This window comes from Tamandua tetradactyla, chromosome 3 (genome assembly GCF_023851605.1).
Source record: "Tamandua tetradactyla isolate mTamTet1 chromosome 3, mTamTet1.pri, whole genome shotgun sequence".
Lineage (NCBI taxonomy): Eukaryota > Metazoa > Chordata > Mammalia > Pilosa > Myrmecophagidae > Tamandua > Tamandua tetradactyla.
In genome coordinates, this window is record NC_135329.1 from 150,194,941 (window position 1) to 150,220,164 (window position 25,224).

General features: G+C 38.2%; 1 protein-coding gene across 1 annotated transcript in view; it reads right to left on the reverse strand.

Annotated features, from left to right (window-relative positions):
- The window catches only part of PDE11A (phosphodiesterase 11A), a 480,527-nt gene that overhangs the window by 204,094 nt on the left and 251,209 nt on the right, over positions 1 to 25,224 (reverse strand). Inside the window, exons 9-11 of the mRNA XM_077151782.1 lie at positions 12,150 to 12,225; positions 9,363 to 9,430; positions 8,307 to 8,399 (exon numbers count right to left, since the gene is read on the reverse strand). Coding sequence (XP_077007897.1) covers positions 8,307 to 8,399; positions 9,363 to 9,430; positions 12,150 to 12,225 — 237 coding nt within the window. The remainder of the gene's footprint in view (positions 1 to 8,306; positions 8,400 to 9,362; positions 9,431 to 12,149; positions 12,226 to 25,224) is intronic.

Genomic DNA, 25,224 nt, shown 5'->3' on the forward strand with positions numbered 1-25,224 from the left:
AGGGCAGACATTTATTATTTGGACAACCAATGGATCACAGTGACAGTAACTTGGTCTGGAGAAAATCATTTTGGTAGATAAGATGTTTAAATGGTATTCTTTCTGCCTGAATTAGTGGGTAGAATAACAGGCACTACATCCTAAAAGAAGGCATCAGGCCATCTGTGCAGGACTTGAGAAAAAGATTTCCCAAACAAGCTCTGCCACTTCCAAGCTGAGATGCATCTTGCCCATCTCTGCACTGTACAAGAAAAGGGTAAGTTTTCATGAAAGAGTCCTATATTGAGGATTTCACAGTCAGAGTTTCCTAGTTGGGATTTCTCGAGGATTCCTGCAAGAGAACCACTTGGAGAATTGAATACATATTTATCCTAGAATATGGTGTGGGAACAGAAACTGCAATCTGATTCATACCTAACAAATCTAAAGGTTAGTGAGGGCCTAGAGTGCCCTGTGGGCAGAAGGAGCGTGACATGCATTTGTGCAATCTGATGGGCTAAGACATGCAAATTTTCCCTTGGGTGTAATGGACCTGTGAAAGATAAGCAGGTTTATGCTATCTTTAAAAGGACCCTGACTAAGGTCAGGGAGGAGTGAGATGACCTCCACAGACGGAGAGTATGGATGGGCCGCTAGAAGCTAGGGACTGAGAGGGGTTTGGACGTTGTCAGTCAGGAAAGGCTAACCCACATCAGAAAGTGTTGGTGGTAGATTTCCAGCCCCAAGAGCTCTCTGAAGAATTCTTGAAAGAAAGAGATGGTTAAAAGAAAAACAAAAAAGAATGTTGGCACCTGGCGCAGAGGGTTCTGAAACCAGGTTTGGACAGTACCAGTCACATAAGGCTTTGCCCTTTCATCCTATCTCCCTCTTATCCCCTGCTCCAGTCTTGGGGGAAGAGCTGAAGTGAGGAAGAGTGAAGAAACCCACTATGACCTTCTAACCACCACAGGGTTCGAACCCCAGAGGAGGGGAGAAGCCCTCAGACTAATTAACATCCAAGTGTGTCAGAAGGGCCGTGGCATCTACCACAATTCTCCGAGGAGTGGGGACGTTTGATTTAGCAGAGTAGGTTTAAAGGAAGGGCGTGAGAAAGGATAAAGTGATATTCTTCTTGCAACCTATAAATCTACCTGTTCCAATCATGTACTTATCTAAGTTCTCTCCTTTAGAGCTTAGGAGACTCCTGATGGGAGAATCATGACTTTCAGTTTTCTCCTCCTTTACCTGCAGGAAGCCAGGTTGGTCCTTGATCCTCACATCTAAGGAAACACCCTAGGAGACACGGTTGCTGGGAAGATCCCCCCTCCTCCCAGAAAAGAAACTGTGTACTCATGGGCCACAAAGGGGGAAGGGAGCAAAGAGGAGGCTATTCCAGTCTGTGACAGCAAGACTACCACTGAGAATGACTTCCAGCTCCTCTGTCACAGCCCAAGTTTTTCCCTTACAGAGTGTTTGCCATGACAAAGGATTAATTGTGGCTCCATGCATTCATTAATTCAACATGCATTTTATTGAGTAACTACTATACACAGCTATTAAACTCTGAAGGGATACAAAAATAGCTAAGACATGATCACACCCTTCAATATGCATGTGGGCTTGCACAGGAAAGAACACAAGCTCACAAGTAACTATAATTTAGGGCACAGGTAATAATTCTCAAGAGAGGGACAAATAACTATAGGACTTGAAGCTTTATAGAGATTACATTTAAATCAAACTTTGAAGGATGGGGACAATTTTGAGGAGAGATGGCATAGTTGGAGCAGAGAATAACAAAGGTGGAGGGTATATTAAAGATCAGATAGCAGAGAAGCAGGTGGTTGATTTGTAGACTATGAAGTAATTGGGTTTGTAAGGAGCGTAGAGGACTCTGAGAAGAGAAATGAGAGCCACGGTAGGAAGGTGATTTGGTATGTTTTCCCAGAGCTCCAAAGGCCAAGAAGTTTGTAATTTGATATGAAATCGGGGAGTAATTTAAGGTCTATGAGTGGGTGAGCGGCACAATCTTAAATATGGTTTAGGATGTACAGGCAGAAAGCTATTGCAACTGCCCAGTCAAGAATAATAAAGTTCTTAAGTAGTCTGTCTGCTGTGGAAATTGGAAAGGTTAAAAAAAAAAAAATGGAAAAGGCATTTGGGAGGTAGACTGAATGGGCCTGGCTCCTTTTTGCATGTGCCCTTTTGCCACCCTCTCTCCCACCACCATTCCTTCCCTTTTCTGATTATAAAGCCATATAAGGTGTCCCTTAATACAGTTTTATATTTCCCAGAAAATTTCTCGTCGCTATTAGGTAAGGCTTCATTTGCAATAACCATGAAAGAAGGACAATTTTCAATGTTCCAAATGAGGAACTAATATTCTGCATCTACTTTCATCTATTTTCTCTGTATTCTGGGTTTTAAGGTAAAGTTTCTCCTCCTTTTATCTTAGGGTCTTTACTCTCAGAAAATGTGAACATACATTAGCATATTATTAAAAATATACTATTAATAATATATTATTCAGTATATTTTTCTGCACAAAAATATAATCTTGTCTGCTCAAGCAAGAATGGAAATCAGGATCATGAAATTAGAATGATTTAAAAATGATAGTAAATTCCTCTTTATGTACCAGTATTCAGCTTTAAGAGCATCTTTGCTCTCGAAGAGTTTAATTTTATTTATCTGGGAAAAAGGACTTTCACAATAGAATTGTATAACTAAATTATGAGAAATTAAGCAGACCTCAAAAAATCTAGCTGATAACTCAATTATTAAATGAAATCCAGATAATGTATTAGTCATTTCATTTCTCAAAGGCCAGAAAAGGAGAAAATATTTTGTATGTTCATATTTCTATTTTCACCATGTGTGGATGTGGCTACCAGCTGAAGTTGCCAGTAAGTGGCAACAGGGAAGAGACAAGAAGGCTTCTTATGCCATAGCATGGTAAGCCTTTTTTTTGGAAATCTTACCCTTAGAGATGTATGATTTTTGAAAACCTGCTTGACTGTTTTTGATATGGGGAGTTTTGTATTTCCATGCCCTGGACTTTTATTCAGAAGCACACAGGGCACCACGAGCTACGGATAACAAACACGCACTGAATGAGCAGCAGGGTCCTGAGCAGCTGCAGTTGTGATGCTGGGATGTGCAGTGATTTAACAGGGTGTGTCAAGAAGCTGGGAAATCAGGATCTCTTTCAGCTCAAACTTCAAGCAGGAAATGACATTTCTGATGAAAGGGACAAAGAGTGATGCCCCCCAGTCATCACAGTCTTACAGCAAATATTGGGCTGGGCAGGCTGAATTCAGTGCAGATTAAGGACAGCAAGGGCTCTGGTTAATAAGAACAGCTAATATTAACTGAGTACTCACTGTAACTAAACACTCTCTTTAAGCATCTTACCTCCATTATTTTATTTAGCTATTAAAAACCCTTTTAGAGATATATTACCCTTTAATATACCCATGTGACATCTGAACAATGTGAGATTGAGACGTTGAATAACTTGCCCAAGGTCAACAGCTAATGAGCCAGGATTCAAGCCCAACTGGAGTAATTGGACTAATGCTCAAGTCAGTGTTTTTAATGTTCTCCCCACACTGCTTTTTATTTAGGTAAAGCTGGCAGCCTTTTTACAGGCCATACTGAGGTGAAACTAGGTCTACATGAAAAGGGTACTTCCAGTGAGCTCTGAGTGTTTCAAAGAGCAACTGTACTCAGCCCCATTTGTGGGGATGACTCTTCCTAGAGAATTCATCTGGAGAATATCTACTTCAAGAGGTTGGTCTAGTATTAATAAGGCCTCTGGGGAAAGGATTTTTAAAAGACAGAAGAGTATAACATGCATCTCTCAGGAGTCTCATGAGTGCACAAGAAGAAATGTATTCCCATGACCTCTCCAGGCCATGCTCCAGGTGTTCCCTTTCTGGGAAGGTGCTCTAGTTTGCTAGCTGCTGAATGCGATGTACCAGAAATGGAACGGCTTTTTAAAAGGGGAATTTATTAAGTTACAAGTTCACAGTTCTAAGCCCACGAAAATGTCCAAATTAAAGCAAGGCTATACAAACGTCCCATCTAAGGCATCAGAGAAAGATGCCTTGATTCAAGAAGGCCAACGATGTTCAGGATTTCTCTTTCAACTGGAAAGGCACATGGCAAACATGGCAGTGTCTGCTAGCTTTCTCTCCAGGCTTCTTGTTTCATGAAGCTACTCTGAGGGTGTTTTACAAGGGTCTCTGGCTTTGTGGGCTCTCTGCTTCATTGCTCTGAGAAGAGGCCTCTCTCTAAAATGTTTCCTCTTTTAAAGGATTCCAGTAAACTAATCAAGACCCACCTGGAATGGGTGGAGTCACAATTCCATCTAATCAAATGTTAATACCCACAGTTGGGTAAATCACATCTCCATGGAGATACTCTAGCCAAGATTCCACACAGCCATGATGAATGAGGATTAAAGGACATGTCTTTTCTGGGGTATACCACAGATTCAAATTGGCACAGAAGGGACAGGCTTCCAGGGTGGTTATTGTCACTGGAGGACTATGGGGTGGGTTAGCCAGACTCTCCCCGCCCCCACTTGTGCCCAACTGAACAAAGACACTATGGGACACTATGAAAAAGAGGCTGGAAATGAGAGTTACACTTAGACACAGCTTTTATTGGGACAAGATTGAATAGGATAAAAACGGAAGAGAACAAGCAAAAGCAAAGCAGTATAGGAAGAGGAACCTGACCAGATTTGAGGGTGGAATCTTCCCTTAGCCACAGTGGAAAAGGGTCATCCCAGGTGCTGGCGGAAGAGGGATGGAGATGATATTAAGATAGCTCTGCATGGGGTTCTATTTCCCCTGGCTTTCTTTCTCTTTGGGCTCTGTTATTTTTTTACCTGGATGGATCATTTATATCCTTTTATCTAGCTCATACCCTTTATGGGACTAGGCTGGTTATTAATCAATGAGTATAAATACATACTTTTAACAGAAATACATTAATATTACCTTAATATTCATGTATAACACTTATAAATGCATAAATTTAAACTTTACATGTATATATGTGTGTGTATATACATGTATATAATATAGTATCTATACATTCAGCATTTAATGTATAGTATAGTATCTAATGTATAGCATAGTATCTATAGATCTTAATCCAGAGTCTGGATTTAGTAGTTCTTAACGAATCATTTTTTTGTCTTCATAGGGTCCTGAGATAAGAAAGCCTTCCAGATATTCCTGATGGACTCCTGGATTGGGGAGTGTGGTAGGTAGGTTCAGGTGTCAGCTTGGCTAGGCAATGGTGCCTAGTTCTGTTGCTGTGGACTTGCACCACAACAAATGGATGGCTGATTACACCTGCAGGTGGCTAAGAGGAGCGCCTTCTGCAATGAGTGATGTTTAATTAGCTGGAGGCTTAAAAGAGAGAGGTCAGAAGCGCGCTAACACAGCACAGCCCAAGCAGCTCAGCATACCTCATCTCAGCTCTTGCAGCCCAGTCCAGACATTTGGAGATACAGAAAGGAATCACCCAGGGGAAAGCTGTTGGAGCCCAGAAGACAGGAGAGGAGGCTAGTAGACAGAGCCCTGTGCCTTCCCGTGTAAAAGAGAACCTCCAATGAAAGTTAGCTGTCTTTCCTCTAAAGAACTATATGTTTTTTAACTAAATAAATTCCCTTTTATTAAAAGCCAGTCCATCTCTGTTGTGCTGCATTCCGGCAGCTCTGGCAGACTAAAACAGAGTAAGGTGATGCCTCCTGATCATTACAGTAAAGAATTTGGTACCTATGTGGGGTGAGGTGGGGAAACAAAACCAAGCCCGCAACGCCAGAATTCTGACGGGGAATGTTACTTTTGACACTGGCACAAAAGAAAGCTCACGGAACACACAAGTCAATGCCTTAAACTTCTGAAGGAGTGAGAGTCTCAGAAGGCTCAGAGTTGGGCAGGAAACATGGCAATGCTGGTAATAATTTTTGTCTGTGAGGAGAGAAGAGATCTGAGGGTGTTCGCTCTGAACATAAATGAGTCATTCATGACTGAGGAGTGGGAGGCTAGAAATATTTAGAGTTTATTAGCATTTCCTAGGTAATGGTCACTGTGGAAACAGGATCTCTCACTGACTGCCTCCTGAGAATACAAGAATATATGAGATGTTTTATGTTTGTCTGTATGCGTATTAATTACACCATAACAGCATGAAGTAGGGATTAAGTGGGACTATTGTATAGTGTTTCCTTCTTTTTATAATGGAGGGAACAGAAAAATAATAGGGTGAGCCAACTCTGTGGCCATCAGAATTCGATGATGGTGAAGGAGACATGACACAACCTGTGCTGTTTCAAATTCCTGTCCTTTGCTAGATTTCCCAATCTATGGTGATTTCTAGGGGATGAAAATACTACTATAAATAATAATATAGTTATTACTACTATTATTGCTATAATTCTAATGGCCACTTCAAAAAATCTTCACACGCATTATCTCATTTCATTCTCAAAATTGAGGTAGGTGACGGAGCCAGGATCTGAAAATACCACTCTCCCCCTGCTGACCTGTTGGAACGAATTCTCTGGCTTTCCCTACCCATGGTAGAGACCGTTTAGCCTTGCCAAGGGCTGGAAAGAGGAAATAATTTTGCACGCAGACCTTTATGCTCTACTAGTAATTCTCATTTGTTGATTCCAATGTACAATTCACCCATTGATTAATTTATCCTTTTAGTCTTTACTATAAAAATGTCACATATAAACAAAGCAGGACTATGTCAGAAGAACAAAAGATGTCTTTCCCTCCATTCTCTCCTTCCTTCCTTCTATCCAAAAACCATTCAATAAGTACCTCCTCTGTGTTAAGCATCCTGCTAGGTGCTGGGAATAAAATTTAAAAAACAGCAACAAAAAAAAAACAGCAAAACCCTGTGCATCCAGAGCTCATAGTCTAGTTAGGAGAAAAAAATATATAAACAGATAACTATAAATTTATGTCTTTTAAATCTCAAATAAGACTACTGAAGGTACCATCAATTAGCCTATTTAATACTTTAACTTTCTACCAATATATGCTTTGGTACATAGAATATTCTGAAAACTGCATTTATTACATTGTACCATTCTATATTCTGTTATCTATACACTGACTTTTTATCTGCTCTACTGAAGTACTTCATAGATAAAAACAAAATCTTTAGTAATATCTACAGTGCAGAAGTTGGAAAAATATATCTTGGGTCATAAAAAAAACCATCTGAGATTCAGAGAGGCAACAGCTGTTCTTTTAGAAGTTAGTGCGTCTGAAGGGAGATGTGGTGTAGGCACAGGAAACAGGTCAGTTCTGGGCGTGTTTGGAAGGGGTGGATAATAACAGGAACAGCTTCCTAGCTCTCTAGGTCGCATGTTCATAGAGAGGTTTTCTCGCGTGGTAGGAAAAGTTGTGAATTTCCAGAACACCAATACATATTCAAATCTGAGTTCATGATACATTTTTAACCCTGTCAAACTTTTTTGAATTATTACTGTTTAATAAAACCCAAGATTTGAAACCTGTATCTACCCATAGGACATATATGGATGAGCTTCAAGGAATCTGTGAATTTCCTAAAATTATATGCAAATTGTGTGCATATGTGCATTTTTCTAGAAAGGATCTCTGCTGGGGAAGTCATAGACCCATAGCCATTTTGCAGCCCTCACCTACTCCTCCTTCTCTACTGTGTGCAGATGTTTTAATATGTTTCTGTTCTGAAGCCTGGGGAGATAATAGTTTTAATGGAACAACCTGACCATGTTTTAAACCCAAACCAGGAACAAGCAGCCCCAGTTGCTTGCCAGGGCTGGAACTCTGCACAAAAGTTTTTTATACATGTTTTTTTGCTCATATATAAATGAGCCCCCTTCCCCTGGTTGCATAAATACCCTACTCTTGGCAGCACATATTTATTTGTCTCCCTCCTCTAATGTGAAGCAGGGCTACAGAGCTGCCATCCACTAATCCTGATCGGAGTAGTTGGCCTCCCCAGGGAACTGGTCACGATGGATCTCTTCCCCTACTCTTCTGGGCCCTTTGTGCTGTGTAGGTAGTAAAGTGGTCGTTTACTGAAAGCTTTTCTTGTGCTTGAGCCTGTTTCCCATGATGCACCAAGTAGCAACTGTCTTCACAGTTTCTAGCTTTCATGAAATTCAAATCCATGATCCAAAAATGATTGAGTCAATGCATATAAATTAAAACTTGAGAAATTAAGGACTGTCACAAGAAGCTTTTATCCCATAGCGATTAAGGTATTTTAGCATCTGATTCTGATATAAATATGGTACTTACATCAAGAGCCACGGATTGCTTGGCCCAGGACTTCTTCACTTGATCATACATAATTGTGTTATTGATGCCAAGGCCACAAAAGATGACAAAAGCCTATGAAAGAGAAACTCCAGTAATTAAAAATTGTGATACTCATTGGCAAAATCCATTATGAACGCAGGCAGTCGTCAGGCATGGGTCAGAAAATATATATATATTTTTTGTACAGAAGTGCGGGCCTTGGGGAAATATACACATTATAATTCTTAATTACTATTGTCATGGAACAAGGTTATAGCTCATATTGCATAAGAGGAACAAGTATTAATTTAATGTCAGTATGAAGAAACTACTTGACACTTAAAAATATAGTCCACTTAAATGTGTTTTTAATTCACTTAGGTTGTGGGCTGATTTTAATAACTCCATTCCACTTAACCAAAAGCAACCTCTTTCATGAAAGTAGTTAGGCTATAAAATATCGTTGGCAAAAAAAATCAAAGCTATGTAATCATAAGGTTAAATGCTAAGGGAAAGGAGGATTGAATTAGAACCAGTCAACAAAGAAGCTGTGAGGTATTCTTAACTAGACAAAAATAATCATGGAATTTTCATGTTGGCAACTTGAATAAGGCTTACAAGGAAGCCCACTAAAAGCTTATCTGTCCAACTACAGGGGACCTGGAAAATGTAAACTTGTAAACAAAAGAAAGGTGAAGACAATACACCTGGTTGAGTTAGCTAGGGGTCTCACGATTTTACACACCTGTGAACAAGACAAGGCTAAGACAAGCTAAGACAATAAGGCTTTGGAGAAAAGAGGCAGAGAGTTGATTCAGTAATAAATTTGGGATATAAGTAATCAATGATTACAAAATAATTTGATTAGTGGATAACAGATTCAACTCCTACCTAAACATTTATATAATTCTTTCAATCTTCCTTTAAATTTTCTCACACAATAAGTTTAATGGTAATTGATGAATAATTATTTATGCCTATAAATTTGGGCAAGCTGCAACCAGAAAACTTTTGGTGACTCAGATATGGCCTTGGTTTATACATTTATTTTCTTACCTCAAAAAGTCGTTGATCTGCATCATCAAAAGGTTTCCCATCAAGTCTGTTTAACACTTGTGCCACTCCTGTGGGAAAAGTTTGAGGTAGGTTGTCATTGCAGTACCATACATTGTGTTACTACAATATGATAAGTCAGAGTGGACTCTATGACTCCTTTAAGTAACTACAGACAGTTTAAACTCTGGTCTCTCTATACCTGCTGGCTCTACGTAGCCCATTTTCAAAAGCTGCAATCTTCAGACCAGGTCTAACTAAAGCCTGGAGTTTTACTGGACATCAATCGATTCCCTTAAAATAGGTTTTCAAAATGGCTATACATCATAACTCTGATATAATTGGCATATATATATATATATGTATATATACCAGTTATCTATATCTGAATATATATACATTTATAACTTACTGTGTATATGTGTGTGTGTGTGTGTGTGTGTGTGTATATACATAATTCCCTGAAATACCATGCTTGAGTGAGGCAGTATGCTATAATGGAGTTAGACTGTCTAGGAGTTTCAAATTTCAACTCTACCATCAGCTATGTTTTGATAGCTTTAGCAGGTTACCCAACTTTTTTAGCACTCAATTTCCTTGTCTATCAAATGGCAATTAAACTGTAACTATCTCAGAGGGTTTATGAAGATTAAATGAGATAATGTTTGAATGCTTATAAAACTTTTAGCATATTTGGAGTAAACATTCAAATGTTAGAATTATTACAAGCAGGAGTTGATAAGATATGACAGCTACTTTCAAAGCAAGGTTAGTTCTGTTGCCTGCTACTAATGAGTACATAAAGTTCTAACAAAATTTATGTGTACTTTTCCAAAGTTTATATCCAGTTTTGTACCAGATGTCTTAGGGTGGGACTAGCAAAACACACAAGTCTAATCAGAGAAAGCTCAACAGTTTTGAAAACCTTTATCCTGTGTCCTCATTTAGTACAAAACTTAAAAATAGCTTTAATTCTAAAGCACATTTGTACTTTTAAAAACACCTAACTTCCCAGGGAGGTAAGACATTTATAACACATTTTTCAAAAAGGTAACTGGCAGATTACAGTGCTAATTTTTAAGTAATAACAGATAATAACTGTTGGATTGAAATGTAGGACTACATGTGAAATTTCTTTGAGACAATAGAGAACACATGGTGTTTCTTATGGACTTTTCCTTCTGGTTAAACATAAATATTTTAATTAATTAATTAATTAATTTTGCATGGGCAAGCACTGGGAATCGAACCCAGGTCTCTGGCATGGCAGGTGAGAACTCTGCCACTGAGCCACCATGGCCTGCCCAACATAAATATTTTTAAAACTCTATACATGATGTAGCTCAATGCTTTGTACTGGGGGCTCAAATTTCCAAATCTTGGAATATTTTTCTGTTTAACGATACCAATATTTTTCTGCAAATTAAGCAAACAGATGATAAAAAAATCCTTTCGGAATTCAGGTCTCAACAACACTCATACACTGCTAAATCCTCTGGTTAACAGCAGTGTCTTAGTGTTTTACAGGCAATCTTGAAGGAAGAAGAGGGGCAAGTAAATATATTAGTTGTCAAGTGCATTAGTTACCTTACGTCTCAGAAAAAAATACACAATTTCATTGTGTTTCAATTATTTTTACCAATGCCTCCATTCTTCATGATTTCTCTACTTTTCTTGCCTAGGCATCTTTCTTAAGTCTGACATTTTCCTGACTGGATTTTCAAAGGGAGGAGAAGGGGCAATGAGAGAGAGAAAAATTGGAAACAGCTTTTGCCCACATTGTTCCCTTATCTTGAGGAAAATGTGGCCTATTTCAGAAGCATCCAGGCAGAAAGGTCCATGTTCACCATTTGTGCAATACTAAATGTTCTTTCTCTCATTACGTTTATGCCATGGATAAAAGTGTAGATGTAAACATTTGGCTGTAGTAAGGAAGGTTTGTACTAGGAATTAGGAGGCCCATATTTAGTCCTCACGCTGCTACTAACTCATTTCGGGACCTTAGTCAAGTCTCTCTCCTCTCTCTCTCTCTCTTTCGGCCTCAATTTCTGCAAGGTAAGAAAAAAAAATTCTATTGGTTGATTTCTGAGATTCCATCCAGGTTCAAAATGCATTGGTTCTTTGTGCTTCATAAATATTTGCTCATTGTTCCGATTAATGTTGATTCATTGGAAGTCTGCACATACGAGATTATACAAGGGTATGAGGCATATATTGATGAGCTCTGAACATAAAAAGTGGAGAAACATTTTAAAAATTAAATAAATAGCTAAAAAGGATACATACCGCGTCATTCCATTTATATAACATTCATGACAGAATCTAACTATAGAGATGAGAGCAGATTAGTGATTGTCAGGGGTTTGCAATGGGGGAGAGGACAGGTAGGCTATAAAGGGGTAACGTGTAGGACCCTTGTGATAGTACGGCTGAGACTCTTGCTCATGGTGGTGGCTACCCAAGGCTGTTCCTGATAAAACGGCATAGAGATATAACCACATAAATGAGTGTATGTATAACTGGTGAGATCTAGAAATTGCACCAATGCCATCTGTTTGTTTTGATATTGTACTATAGCTGTGATAGATGTTAACATTGGGAGAAGGTGAGAGAAGGATACACATGACTTTCCTCATACATTTCTTTGCAACCCCCATGTATCCACAATTATTTCAAAATAATTTTTTTTAATTGAAAAAAAGGAAGACTATAAAAAGATATGGTAGTATTTTAGAGCAAATTTGTATTTCTTTACAAAATAAGTTTGAACAATTTAAGTAAATGTCTTACCGATGATTTGGTGGTTACTATTCCAAATAGGGACACAGAGAACAGATCTAATATGAAAACCAGATATTTGGTCAGCCTAGGATATAAGAAAGAAGATTATTAAAATTAAATATTAACCAACCATTTCTAATTTACAGCTTACCATTCTTCACTACAATATATTTGAAAACAGTGTAAAAAAGACACATTGTAATTTAATTTTAACAAACATACCAATCTGTCTCTTTTCATTTAAAATTTCACAATGAACATCTGAAGGATATCAAGCCCTAACTAAATATAATTCAAGCAAAATACCCAAACCCACATTACCTCCCCCAATCCCTGCAGCTATCGAGAACTGGATGTAAAATAATTTTGATCACAATTACACACCCAGACAAGAATTCTGGTAACCATTTCTATTCTGAGCATTTTAAATATTTAAATCAAACCAGTGGTCTCTACATTTTTCTTTGATTGGACATGCCTGTTAGTAAAAATCTTCAAACCTATAATGCTGCCATATATGTGTATTTCTTTTAAATACTCTATATTTTTACTGTTACTAAGAAATATAAACTGCAAAAATGAGACAAATATAGAATTTCTAAGATCCTCTTTCTGTATTCTCAAAGATTTTTCAGGAGATGACAAATTTTAAATATGAAGGGTTTATATTAGCATGAAACATCATTCAATAACAAGCTCCACTTAATATTAAAAATAATGGTCCATATTTGAACTGTTAGATAGAACCTGCTAACACAGAAAAGGTCTCAGTAAGTTAATATGATCTTGATTTCCAGTGAGAAAGGCAACCTGTTATTCCAGTACTATAAGATAAAAAAAAGGATATCAAGGTTTTAGATCATGGCTATTGAGATAAAAAGATATTTTTAAATGTTCTTTGTAGAAGAATTACATTTAAAAAAATTTGAAATCAGAAGTTAATTTACACACCTAAATTTTATATTTGGATGTATTTCCTTTTATAGTTTTCTTCTTTGATAATTAATTTTCCAGATTTGTTTTCTATTCTTGATTCCAGTATGTTAGTTGATTTTTCAACATTTTTACACATGTATTTAGGAAAGTGAAAAACTCATAAGAAAGAGCACAGTGAAGTTTCATATAGTGAGCATACCCACGGAGCCAGCATTTGAATCAAGAAATAGAACATCGGGTGGGCCACGGTGGCTCAGCAGGCAAGAATGCTTGCCTGCCATGCCAGAGGACCCGGGTTCGATTCCCGGTGCCTGCCCATGTTAAAAAAAAAAAAAGAAATAGAACATTATCATCACCCTAGAAACCACTTCCATGCCCTTCTCTCCTCCCAGAAGACAACCAGAATATTGACTTCTCATAGAAACCACTAGTTTGCTTTTATTAACTTTATATAAACGGAATCATATAATTTGTAACCTTCTGTGTCTGGCTTCCTTTGCGTAATATTATGTTTTTGAGTTTTAATTTTGTTCATTTTCATGGCAGTACTGTATTCTAATAAATGAATAAGATACTATTTATTCATTTTACTTTTGTTAAAGCAGTTTTATTGAGATATATTCACATGCCATACAATCCATCCAAAATGTACAATTAATGCCTTTTAGTATAATCACAGAGTTGTGTATTCATTGCCACAATGAATTTTAGAACATTTTCATTACTCTAAAAAGAAGAATCCTATATTCCTTATACCACCATTCAACACTTCTGTCTTTTCCAGCCCTATATAAACACTAATCTAATTCTATCTCTAGAGATTTATTTATTTTTATATTTTATATAAATAGAATCATATATACGTCTGGTTTCTTTCATTTAGCACAAAGTTTTCTTTAAATTATTCTTTCTTTTTAATTAGAGAAGTTGTAGGTTTACAGAAAAGTCATGTAGAAATACGTTTTTAATATACCCCCATACTGTTGACACTTTGCAGGACTGTGGTACCTTTGTTACAATTAATGAAAGAATATTAAAATGTTACTATTAACCATAGTTCCATAGTTCGCATTAGGTATATTTTCTCCATATACAACCCTATTATTAATCTCTTGTAATAGTGTCATACATCTACTATAATTCATGAAAGAACATTCTCATATTTATACTAGTAAGCACAGTCCATTGTCCACAACAATGTTCAACGTTTTATACGGTTCCATGTTTTATCTTCTACCTTTCCTTCTAGTAACATACATAACCCCAAATTCCCCCTTTCAACCACATTCACCAACATAGTTCAGTACTGTTAATTACACTCACAATAATGTGCTACCATCACCACTATCAATTTCCAAACATTTACAATCAACCCAAATCATAATTCTATCCAAATTAAACATCAGCTCCCCATTTTCACTCTCATTCTATCCTTGGTAACCTATATTCTAGATTTTAACTCAATGGGTTTGTTTGCTGTAATTAGTTCATTTCAGTGAGATATGTTTGTCCTTTTGTGCCTCGCTTATTTCACTAACATAATGTTCTCAAGGTTCATCCAAGTTGTCACACGCATCAGGAATTCACTTCTTCTTATAGCTGAAAAATATTCTATTGTATGTATATTCCATATTTTGTTTAGCCATTCATCAGTAGATGAACACTTGGGTTGCTTCCATCTTTTGGCTGTTGTGAATAATGCTGCTGTGAACATTATTTCAGACACGTTTGAAAACAACTTTATGAGGTAGGTACTTTCATCATTCTCTCTTATCAGATGAGACTTAGAGAGAATGACTGCCTTGAATGGGGAGACACTGGTTCAAAGGAGCCCAGACAATAACAAACACATCCATCAACGTTATCTGCCAAAAGAACAAAGTGCTTTTCTGCCTCTCCCTAAAGATGAAGTCTGCATGACAGAAATGTCAGTGAGCATGAAGAGGAGGAATCAGGTTTTAGAGAGGTTTTGGAGGTAAAATTGACAGACTTGGGCTTAGCCACAGCATCTCAAGAATGGCTACGTCTGTTTTGTTCTGCCGAGGGAGAGCCACACACTGTTGTCTGTGGTTGTGGGCCAACACTGAGAAGGAGGGCAAAACTGTCTTGTCCAACTGAGACAGACATAGTCTCTGTCTAACCTCTTCTAGAAAATCAGAAGCAGCCGAGGGAAGAGGTCACAGAAGGCAGGAGGAAAGAGAACAAGCAGTGAGAGAAACAAGGAAAGAGACAGTTCCAGGGGCTAGTGGTAAGAAAAGCCTTAGGCTGTTCACCATGGAAATGAAAGAGAGTTTTGTTACAGGTCATTTTTAAATTATTGCAGTTCCCCAAAAGAATGTTTTATTCTGGGAAGATAAGTACTCTCTCATCCCTGTGGAAGATAACATTGAAGTTTTTGGTTTGAGTAAAGGTGATTGTTCTAGTTTGCTAGCTGCCAGAATGCAATATACCAGAAACAGAATGGCTTTTAAAAAGGGGAATTTAATAAGTTGCAAGTCTGAAGTTCTAAGGCCGAGAAAATGTCCCAGTTAAAACAAATCTATAGACATGTCCAATCTAAGGCATCCAGGGAAAGATACCTTGGCTCAAGAAGGCTGATGAAGTTCAGGGTTTCTCTTTCAAGTGAGAAGACACATGGTGAATACGGTCAGGGTTTCTCTCTCATTTGGAAAGGCACGTGGTGAACACGGCATCATCTGCTAGCTTTCTCTCCTGGCTTCCTGTTTCATGAAGCTCCCCAGGAGGCATTTTCCTTCTTCATCTCCAAAGGTTGCTGGCTGGTGGACTCTCTGCTTTTCATGGCTATGTTGATCTGCTCTCTCAGAATCTCTTTCTTTCTCCAAAATGTTTCCTCTTTTATAGGATTCCACTAAACTAATCAAGACCCACCCGAGTGGGGGGAGACACATCTCTACCTAATCCAGTTTAACAGCCACTCTTGACTGAGTCACCTCTCCAGGGAGATGATCTAATTACAGTTTTGAACATAAAGTACCGAATAGGAATTAGAAGAAACAGCTGCCTTTACAAAATGGGATTAGGATTAAAACATGGCTTTTCTAGGGTACATAAATCCTTTCAAACTGGCACAGTGGTGGAGTTCCATGAGGGAGGGAAAAAGAAGTTTGAGGGAAACTGATGGTAAATTCAAGCTGACCAAAATTACAACTGAGATGGCAACAGGAAGGAAGGACAGGGCTGGAGATACTAATCTTGATTCATCTGCACTCTGGTGCTAACTGGGTGAGTAAAAAAATCAATAAGGGAGAACTTGTCCAACAAAAAGGATTAAAATTGAATCTTGGGAAACATAATGTATAGGGCTGAGAGAAGGTAGATTCGGTGGCAGGGATGGAAAAGACTCCAAATCTCATGCTCTTAATCTCAAGGCTTTATCTAATGTGTGAACACATAGCTGCAACCTTTATATAAACAAATTGATCAATGTGTATCAGAAGCCTGAAAAGTATAAAATATCCTTTAAGTTATCAATTTCAAATTCACAAATTTATCCTAGGGTAATTATCAAAGATATGCAGAAAAATTAACATATAAAGTTGTGGACCATAGCATTATTTATCATAGTGTATGAATTAGAAATCATATGAATATTCAAGTGGAGGAAATGGTTACTTAAGACATGGTGCAGCCATATAATGGAATATTAAGCATTTTAAAATCATTTTATAAAAGAATATTTATTGACATGGAAAATGCCTCATACATCAAGTAATAATTGTTTTTACAAATGTGTCTGTGGGTATACTAACACACATTATATACATTGGAAAATCCTGGAAAAAATGATATTCACAATAGCTCCCTTTGAGTTATTTGCCTATGGGAGTCCTTAGTTATTTCCAATTAAAGATGTGTCTTCTTAAAATGTTTGCCTAATCTCTGTCCTCTCTGGGTCCTTCTAGCTAATGGATCTAATTAGAGATGGTTTAGCTCCTGGAGCCAGCAAAACATACTTGCCATATGTTCCAGCCTCTCAAAGGTGGTCAAAGGAAATGCTAAATGAATTGGTGATCATGTAATACTATTCATTAATGTGCAATGTGATTCCTTTTCCTAGAAACATATGTACAACTTTAACAATAACCTGGAAGCAGTACTTAAACCACCCCAACCCCCCCATGAATTTAATTTACTGGTGAGAAATTCTGGACTATGATAAGTTGATGGAGATATAGAAGACTCAGCCTCTTGATTTCCCTGAAATAACAACATAGACGCAATTTCTTTTGGATTAATTTACCTGCACATAGGGGTAATATTATTGGCTACTAGAGCACTGCTTGCAAATGCTTCCTTAAATTTCTGACAAAAGCACTCCTGAAAAAAATAAACCGGTGTTTGTGCTTACAGCTGAGGCCTTATCTCCACTGCCTAACGACTGTGGAACCATATTTGTCTTCACCACCCACAGCCACCCCATTCTATATTTAAGTCTTAATAATATTTTTCCTCCTGGCTTCCCCTCCTAATCATCTAGACAGAATTCTTATGTTCACAGCCCAATCTTCCCTACCAAACCTTGCTCTCAGGAAAGGATCTCAAACTGGCTTACACTAAGCATCAGTGACTGAGCAAACTTTACCAATGGTAAATGCATTTCAGCAGGTCCACAGAGTTTTATCTCCTAATGGTTTCAATTCTGCACATTTCCCTTTGTAATAGAATCATAACTGAGAGTTCAGCAGGCATCACAAAGCAAGGGAAAGGAACTATCCTGCCAGACTATCACTCAGCCTCCAGATTGCGAAGTGCTTCACTGTGAAGAACTAACAGGTGAAATGGGCTTTAATGCTCTAAGGCAGAGGATCTCAGAGCCTCAAGCCCCATTATCCTTAAGTGCCAAATGACAAGGGTAAGTACTATTGAGTCTTTATAACAGGTTTTACAAAAAAAAAATCAGAAAGAATATCACATGAAAGAACTGCCTGGGACTGAATAGCTACAAAAGAGGGTCATAATACCTTAGCTTTAACTGTGACTCTGGGCAGCAGCCATGGGTGGCAGAAGAGATCTAGGTGCCACCAAACCCCCATTCATAAGTCCTGCCCTACTTTTATTTTTTTGCCATTCACCTCGCTGAAACGTTCCCATTTAAATGAGGGATACAATTGTTTATTCCTATTGCAGGTAGAAAACAAAATCTGAATATGATAGCTCTGAAAATTCTCTCTATAATTATACAGATGGAAATACTAAATGAAGCAAAAAAAATACTTTTGATTGACTAAATAATGGCTTGTTTTGCATTAGTGTATTTGTTTTGATGTGTTCTTTTGAATCTAATGTGAGAAGAAGGGTGGAAAGCTTCACAGATGATGTACTAGAGTGCAACTAATTATTGAGAATCGAATTCATAAGCACAACATCAGCCAAAAGCAAGGCCAGAATAATTATTTTATGGTGAAAGTATCTGTAGACTATGCACTCCAAGAAGCCACCTGATACAATGGTAAATCTGCAAATACAGTTATGTACATGCTCTTGGGACAATTTTACACAAATTTCTTAGAATAAAATCCAAACAACACTCCACACAGGCAAAGCAATAGAAAAGGATCCATATGCATTTCCCAAAGTTACAGCAAGGCAAGTAAATCTGTTTAGAACTTAAATTATTACAATCCTAGTTTTGGAGTAATCATTTAGAGCTTTTAGAGGGCTCACAATATTTTGGTGAAATATAATCTCACATAATGTATACAATGGGTCTAAAATTTTAAAAATATCTTTATAATTTTGCTTGATTATAAAAATAATATAAACACTTGTGAAAGATTTAAACCAAAAAAAATCAAAAGTTCTAGTCTTGCCATCTCTAGAGACAACTATTAGCCATTTGGCATAAGTCCTTCTTGACCTTTTCCTACAAATACACAACATGTTTTTCATTAATATAAAATATATAGAATATTTTCACAAATAATACATAGATAATATCATCAACGATATTCAAAAATAATGCCTTTTATGTACTAAATACTCTTCTAGTTTTCATTGGGAATAAAATCAATGAAAATCTCACCTTCAAAAAGCTTATATTCTAGTGAGAGGAGACAGATGGTCAAAAATAGACTAAACATATAAATTATGTGCTAAAAGGTGTTATGGGGAGAAAACAGAACAGGGTTAGAGGGATCAGAAATGCCCAAGGTATCATAACATTTGAACAAGGACAATAAGAAGGTGGGGATATGAGCCACACAGATATTGGGGGTAGAGTATTTTAGCTCAGGGAGCAGCTAGTGCAAAGCCCTGAAGTAGGTGTGTGAGTGTCATGTTCTAGGAACAGCAATGACACCAGTGTGGCGGGAGCAGCAGGAGTGAGACAGGTGAGAAAGTGGGGTGTCAGATCATGTAGGGCACTGCACGCTTGTGAAACACTGTGAGTTGGCTTTTACTCTAGAAGCCAAGTGACGAAACATCGAAGAGTTTGTGAGCAGAGTTGGAAGATGATATGATTTAAATTTTAAAAGGTTTCCTCTGGCTAGTGTAGAGAGAATTGGGTGCAGTAGGGAAGGGTGAAAGTGGAGAGACAGATTAAAGAAGAGGCCATGGCCATAAAATAGTCCAAAAAAAGTCCTAATATTATTCTATATATTATTCTAAACTGCAGCTGGCTTTTTTCTTGTGGATATTTTCCTTTATCAGGAATACAGTTTACCTCAGGGGGTCAAGACGTTTTGTGTGGACTCAATTTTAGTTTTTATTATGGTGTGGTAGACAGAATTCAGAATACCTGAAATTGTGGAACTGTTAGCCATACCATACTTTGAAATTTGCTCTATAACTACTTGTTAAACTGTACTTTGGAATGTATCACTTTTCTTCATATATGTTATATATCACAATAACAAATGTTTAAAAAAAAAAAAAAGCCCAGAAATAATGGTGGCTCGGACCTGGCTGGTGGCAGTTGAGTGGTGAAAAGTGGTAAGATTCTGGATATGTTTTGTAGATAGAGCCAACTGGGTTTCCTGATGAATTAGATGTGCAACATGGGATAAAGAGAGTTACGCCTATAAGATTTTTGGCATACATGTTAGGAAGGGCTGAGTTGCCTTTATAAAGATGGGGAACAGAGAGAGGAGAAGGCTTGGGGAGAAGATTGTGAACTGTTTTAATCATGTTAAATTTGAAATGCCAGGAAAAAATATAACCACATATATTATTCTATAAATCATTCTAAACGGCAACTTGCTTTTCTCGTGTGGACATTTTTCTGTAACAAGAATAAAGATTACCTCATGGAGTCAAGATGTTTTGTGTGGACTCAATTTTAGTCTTCATTATGGTGTGGTAGGCAGAATTCTAAGATGGTCTCCAAATTCTGCCACTTCCTCCCCACCTCCACCCCCACTCCATAGTGCACATGCTTTGTATATTCCCAGCCCTTGAGTGTGGGCAGAAACTGTGATTTGTGACTATGATGATATTGTCCCTTCCCTGATTAAGTTATGCTATATAAGCAAATGTGATGAGATGGTCAATCATGTGATTAGATTAGATATATAAGGCTCTATTGTAGCCAACTAGGGTGAGAGTTTCCTGCTGGCTTTGAAGTAAGCTGCCATGTTTGAGTAAGTCATGAGGCTAGGACTTAAGGGCAATATCCAGGAACAGAGAGCAACCCTTGGCCAAAAGCCTGAATGAAAATGGGGGCCTCAGTAATACAATTGCAAGGAAACTCAATTCTGTCAACAATATGAATGAGCTTTGAAAGAGATCCCAAGTTGTAGATGAGAGCACAGCACGGCCAACACCTTGATTTCAGCTTGTGAGACCCTGAGCCTCTGCCACGTCTAGAATTCTTTCCTACAGAAACTGTAAGATCATAAATAGGCATTAAGCTGCTAAATTTATGGTAGTTTGTTATATAACAATAGAAAACGAATATACGTTGTCTTCAGAGCCAAGTACAAACACCCTCTTCCTAAGGAACAAACAATTGATTAAACTAAAAAGTCCACTAACATGATAACCCATAAATATTGGGGGGTGGGAGGAGAGAAAAAGAGAGAAAGAGAAAGTCAGTTATATTTAGTAGATATTTTCTGTCTTCCATTCTTTTCAAGGATCACGGTCTTGTAACAGAACAACATATAGTGACATTCATAAGATTGTAGAACCTAAAGCTTAGAAACTTGGTTCTGGCTCTGTGACTATCTTATGTAATCATTCTGACATTTTTCCCCAACTCCCACCCCATAAACCAAGGGGTTTGGCTGTAAAACCATGCATGCTATCAAGCTCAGCAGGTGCCACCCCTATGAGTTGGCTCCTACAGGCAATCAGAGGGCACATAATCGCCATGGCTTGTCTGCTAAATCTGCTCCGTTCACCACAAGGGGGAAACACCATTAAATATTTAATACAGTCACAAAGAGAATACCCAGCAGGTGGCCAACTATGATTACTTGCCCCATAGCTCTCTCAGCAAGGGCCTGACAGCACCTGGGATGAGGTTTACATCATATTAAAGATATTTTATTTTTGTAGCTAAAATCAAAGAGAAGACTGACAGTTTCAAAACTGAGGTTTCAAAATAAGGGTGAGTCTCTTGCTGCATATCTTTGGGCAGAGTTTCTGAGGATTTGCCATCAGTTATTACTTGATAGAAAGGACACTGAAGTTGGAAATTTAGTTTACCTGCACATGTTAACTGTACAGGTATAGCAATACTTGATAGAGTAAATTATCTATTATTAACAGAAAGTAGCCACTGGCATAATGGATCCCCAAATTTACGATATCCTATGTTAGTCCAAATTGGAGGAGAAATTACAAAATATACATTAGTGGTTGTGTTGGGATTGGCACTAGCAGTTAGAGATCTGAAGAATCTACAAGATGGTCTATTGGGCAGTTCATTCATAAGGTGCTGCTGAGCAATTCCATTTAACTTCAACAGAGATAAATAATAAAAGCTACCATTTATTGTGCATCTACTATATGTTAGGTACTGGACAGATGCTTACACATGTTATCTCATTGAATACTTACAATACTTGCAATCACTAGGCAAGGATGATTCTCTCCCCACTTTTTAGATGAGGAAAATAAGTCTCAGAGAGGTTGATTTGTCCAGGTTCTCACAACCTGTAACCGGTGGGGCTGGGGTTGTACCAAGATTTATAATCCAGGCTAATTCCATCACCTCCAGCTGCCTCCCAGTTTTACTAGAGGCCCCGGGGACAATACCTTCCCTGAGGTCTCACTCTGAAGCCCCACTCTGGGCAATAACAATCACTAGACTGTCTCCCAAAGTAGTTGAATCTTCTGATGCATCTTAACTATAATAGTTATGCATATGACTGGGAATCACTAACGGGTCTCCATACCCAATTTCCCCTTTCTAGGCACCCCACGAGAGTACATTTCTCAGACTCCCTTATAGTCAGGAGTAACCATATGTCTGGGGTAAAGCCAATGCAATGAGGTTAGAACTGATGTTACCACTTCCAGGCCTAGCCCACAAAACCATCTGTGCCCATTCCTCCATTCTCTCTTCCCTCATCTGCCTCATGGGTATCAATGCCCATGACTCTGGGGAAGCCGCATGAAGAAGACAGAGACTCTATCAACCTGGGTATTTGAATGATTTCACAGAGTAGGGAACGATCCCACCCCCACTCCATTGCCACTAATAAGAACACCCATTTGGGGCTTAACATGATTGAAATTGACTTCTATTATATTAAGCCACAGCGGTTTTGGAGTAGATTATTTTTTGCTTTAACAAACGTAATAATTTGAGTGTAGGCATCAGTTTTGTGATGATCACAAGTGTAACTGGCTTTTGGCTGTATGTTTTAAGGACTATGAGTTAGTTACCTGGGTCTGACCAGTGCAGCCAGATTCTGAAATCCAATCATCCCCAATGGGCCTAGGTAACCAGGACCATACATGACTATCTGCTCTAGTGAAGAGTCAGCTCACATCCCTCGCATCCCTATGAGGGAGGGCCTGCTGGCCTTCACCCAGGACAGCTCACAGCCACACGCCGTGCAGCCAGCCCGTGCTGCTTTTGCAGCTGACAACTGCTATTGCTATTCCTCTAACCAGAGGACAAAAGACCTGATTTTTCTGAAGACCCACAGGTTATCAGATTAGTACTGCCATCTCTTCTTTACTGCTTGGAAACAATCACCCTTCACTCCCTCTTTGTCTAGAGACCTTCCTCTCCCTTCCCCACCGTGTCTATGGAGGAAGAGGACATTCAAACAAACTTGTGTTTAATCCAAGATCTGTTGGTCTGCTGCTCTGAAAAGACTCCCTCATTTAGGAAAGATGGACCAGCTACTATCATTTCTTCTGGTACTAAAAAATAGTCCTCAATCAGACTAATGTCTTCACCTAATATTTATACAGGACTGCACAGTTTATAAGACATTTATATATGGCTTTTCATATTACAAATTAAGCAGTATGCCTAAGGCTACTCAGCTATTGATTGGAGCAGACAGGAAAAAAAGGCAGGTCTGCAGGCCATAAATTCATGCTATCCGTATGGAGAGAGAAAGAAAGGGAGCAATGTTTCCTGCCCAAGCAGCTCCTCAGCAGCTTGTGCCCCCTCTCAGAAAGAGGGCATCGAATTATGAGTCAGAAGGTACAGAGTCTGTTCTCTGCTCTATCTCCAGGTAGCCACATGGCTTTAGGCAGGTTACTTCAGCTCTCCATTTCCTCACCCGTAAACGAAAGACATCTCTAAGATTTCTATTAACTAAAAATTGATGTATCTATAGCATGAAACTTCAGAATAGGCCCAAATCCATTTTTGGGTGTTTTTTTCAACGTTGCTGAACTTTTTGATAATTGGAACCCTTCTTCAGGCTCAGTAAAGAGAAGCCAGGTTGCCAGAATTAGCCATTGGGAAATTCAGAACAGATACCAGTGCTCAGAGTAATTTTGTTTTTGGTGAATTTAGATCCATTTAGACTATAGGATGAGAAATTCTGTAGGAAAAATAGGAAATGCTCTGAAAAAGATTCCCCATGCTACCTCTTCGCAAATTATCATTCTTGCTAACATCCTCAAACCATTCAGGGAAGTCAGGGAGAAACAGAAATGCAGAACTCTTCTCAGTGGAGATAATAACTAGCAATTCATCCTGGACCTTTTGTTGTTTCCTAGTATTCTATCATAGATAAAAAAAACAACTTAGGTATGATTACTGAGAAAAAATATGGACCCATGCACCAGACTAAAGAAGAGAGGACTCAAACATTTCCAGGACACAGCACAGTTCCTCTAAAAGGTGCCCTCTGTCTCTAGAATGATTCTAGAATCACTTTTAGTGGTGATTTAGGGGTGAAAGGATGACACAATTTCATTTTAGGTCATAATATCCTTTTATCTTCAGGGAGATACTTAATACTTCAGTGAAAAAAGTTATCTAAAATGGCTAAGACTTTATCGCATGATTTATGCCATCTTATATGAGGCTTTCTGGGGACAAGTTTCAAGCCTCTCAGCCTCTTGTGGGAGAGCAGTGGCTGTACCCTGTAGTCTTTTTCTGATGCAAAATGAACTTGAGGAGGGAGGAAGCCTAAGCAGATACATAATTGTGCTTGCCTTGCTGTGCCACATAACACATACACACATACACTGTACAACAAATCCATACGTATGGTTTAGGACATATGTGTATAGACAGATCTCTCTTTTTCACCCTCCCTCCCTCTCTCACTTCTCTACCTACATTGGTTAATTCTTTTCCAGATATTTTTTTCTCAACATCAGAAGAGAAATTTAAGGTAATTTAAAATCCCAGGACCATGTAAAGTAAAGATGTAAAAATAATGGCATCTTCAGGTTTGCATTGAAAATCCAAAATCAGCTGTGTGGCAGACTGTAAGCATTTGGGTGAAGGGCCAAGAAGTAATGACGGTCTAAGTACATACTTCATTTTTATCATAGGGAAGAAAGGGATTTTACTAAATGTCACTGCTTAACCTACCACAGTTTACTATCTTCAGACATCATTGCTTCTAACCAACTGATCAGGACATGAAATTTTTCTGCCTGAGTCCACAGAAATAACTGCAGCCCTTTGTGCTTGAGAGTCCACATTGTTCTTTTTATAGATCAGTAGAGCAGGTTGCCTTATTGAAATGGACCGTGAGTGTGA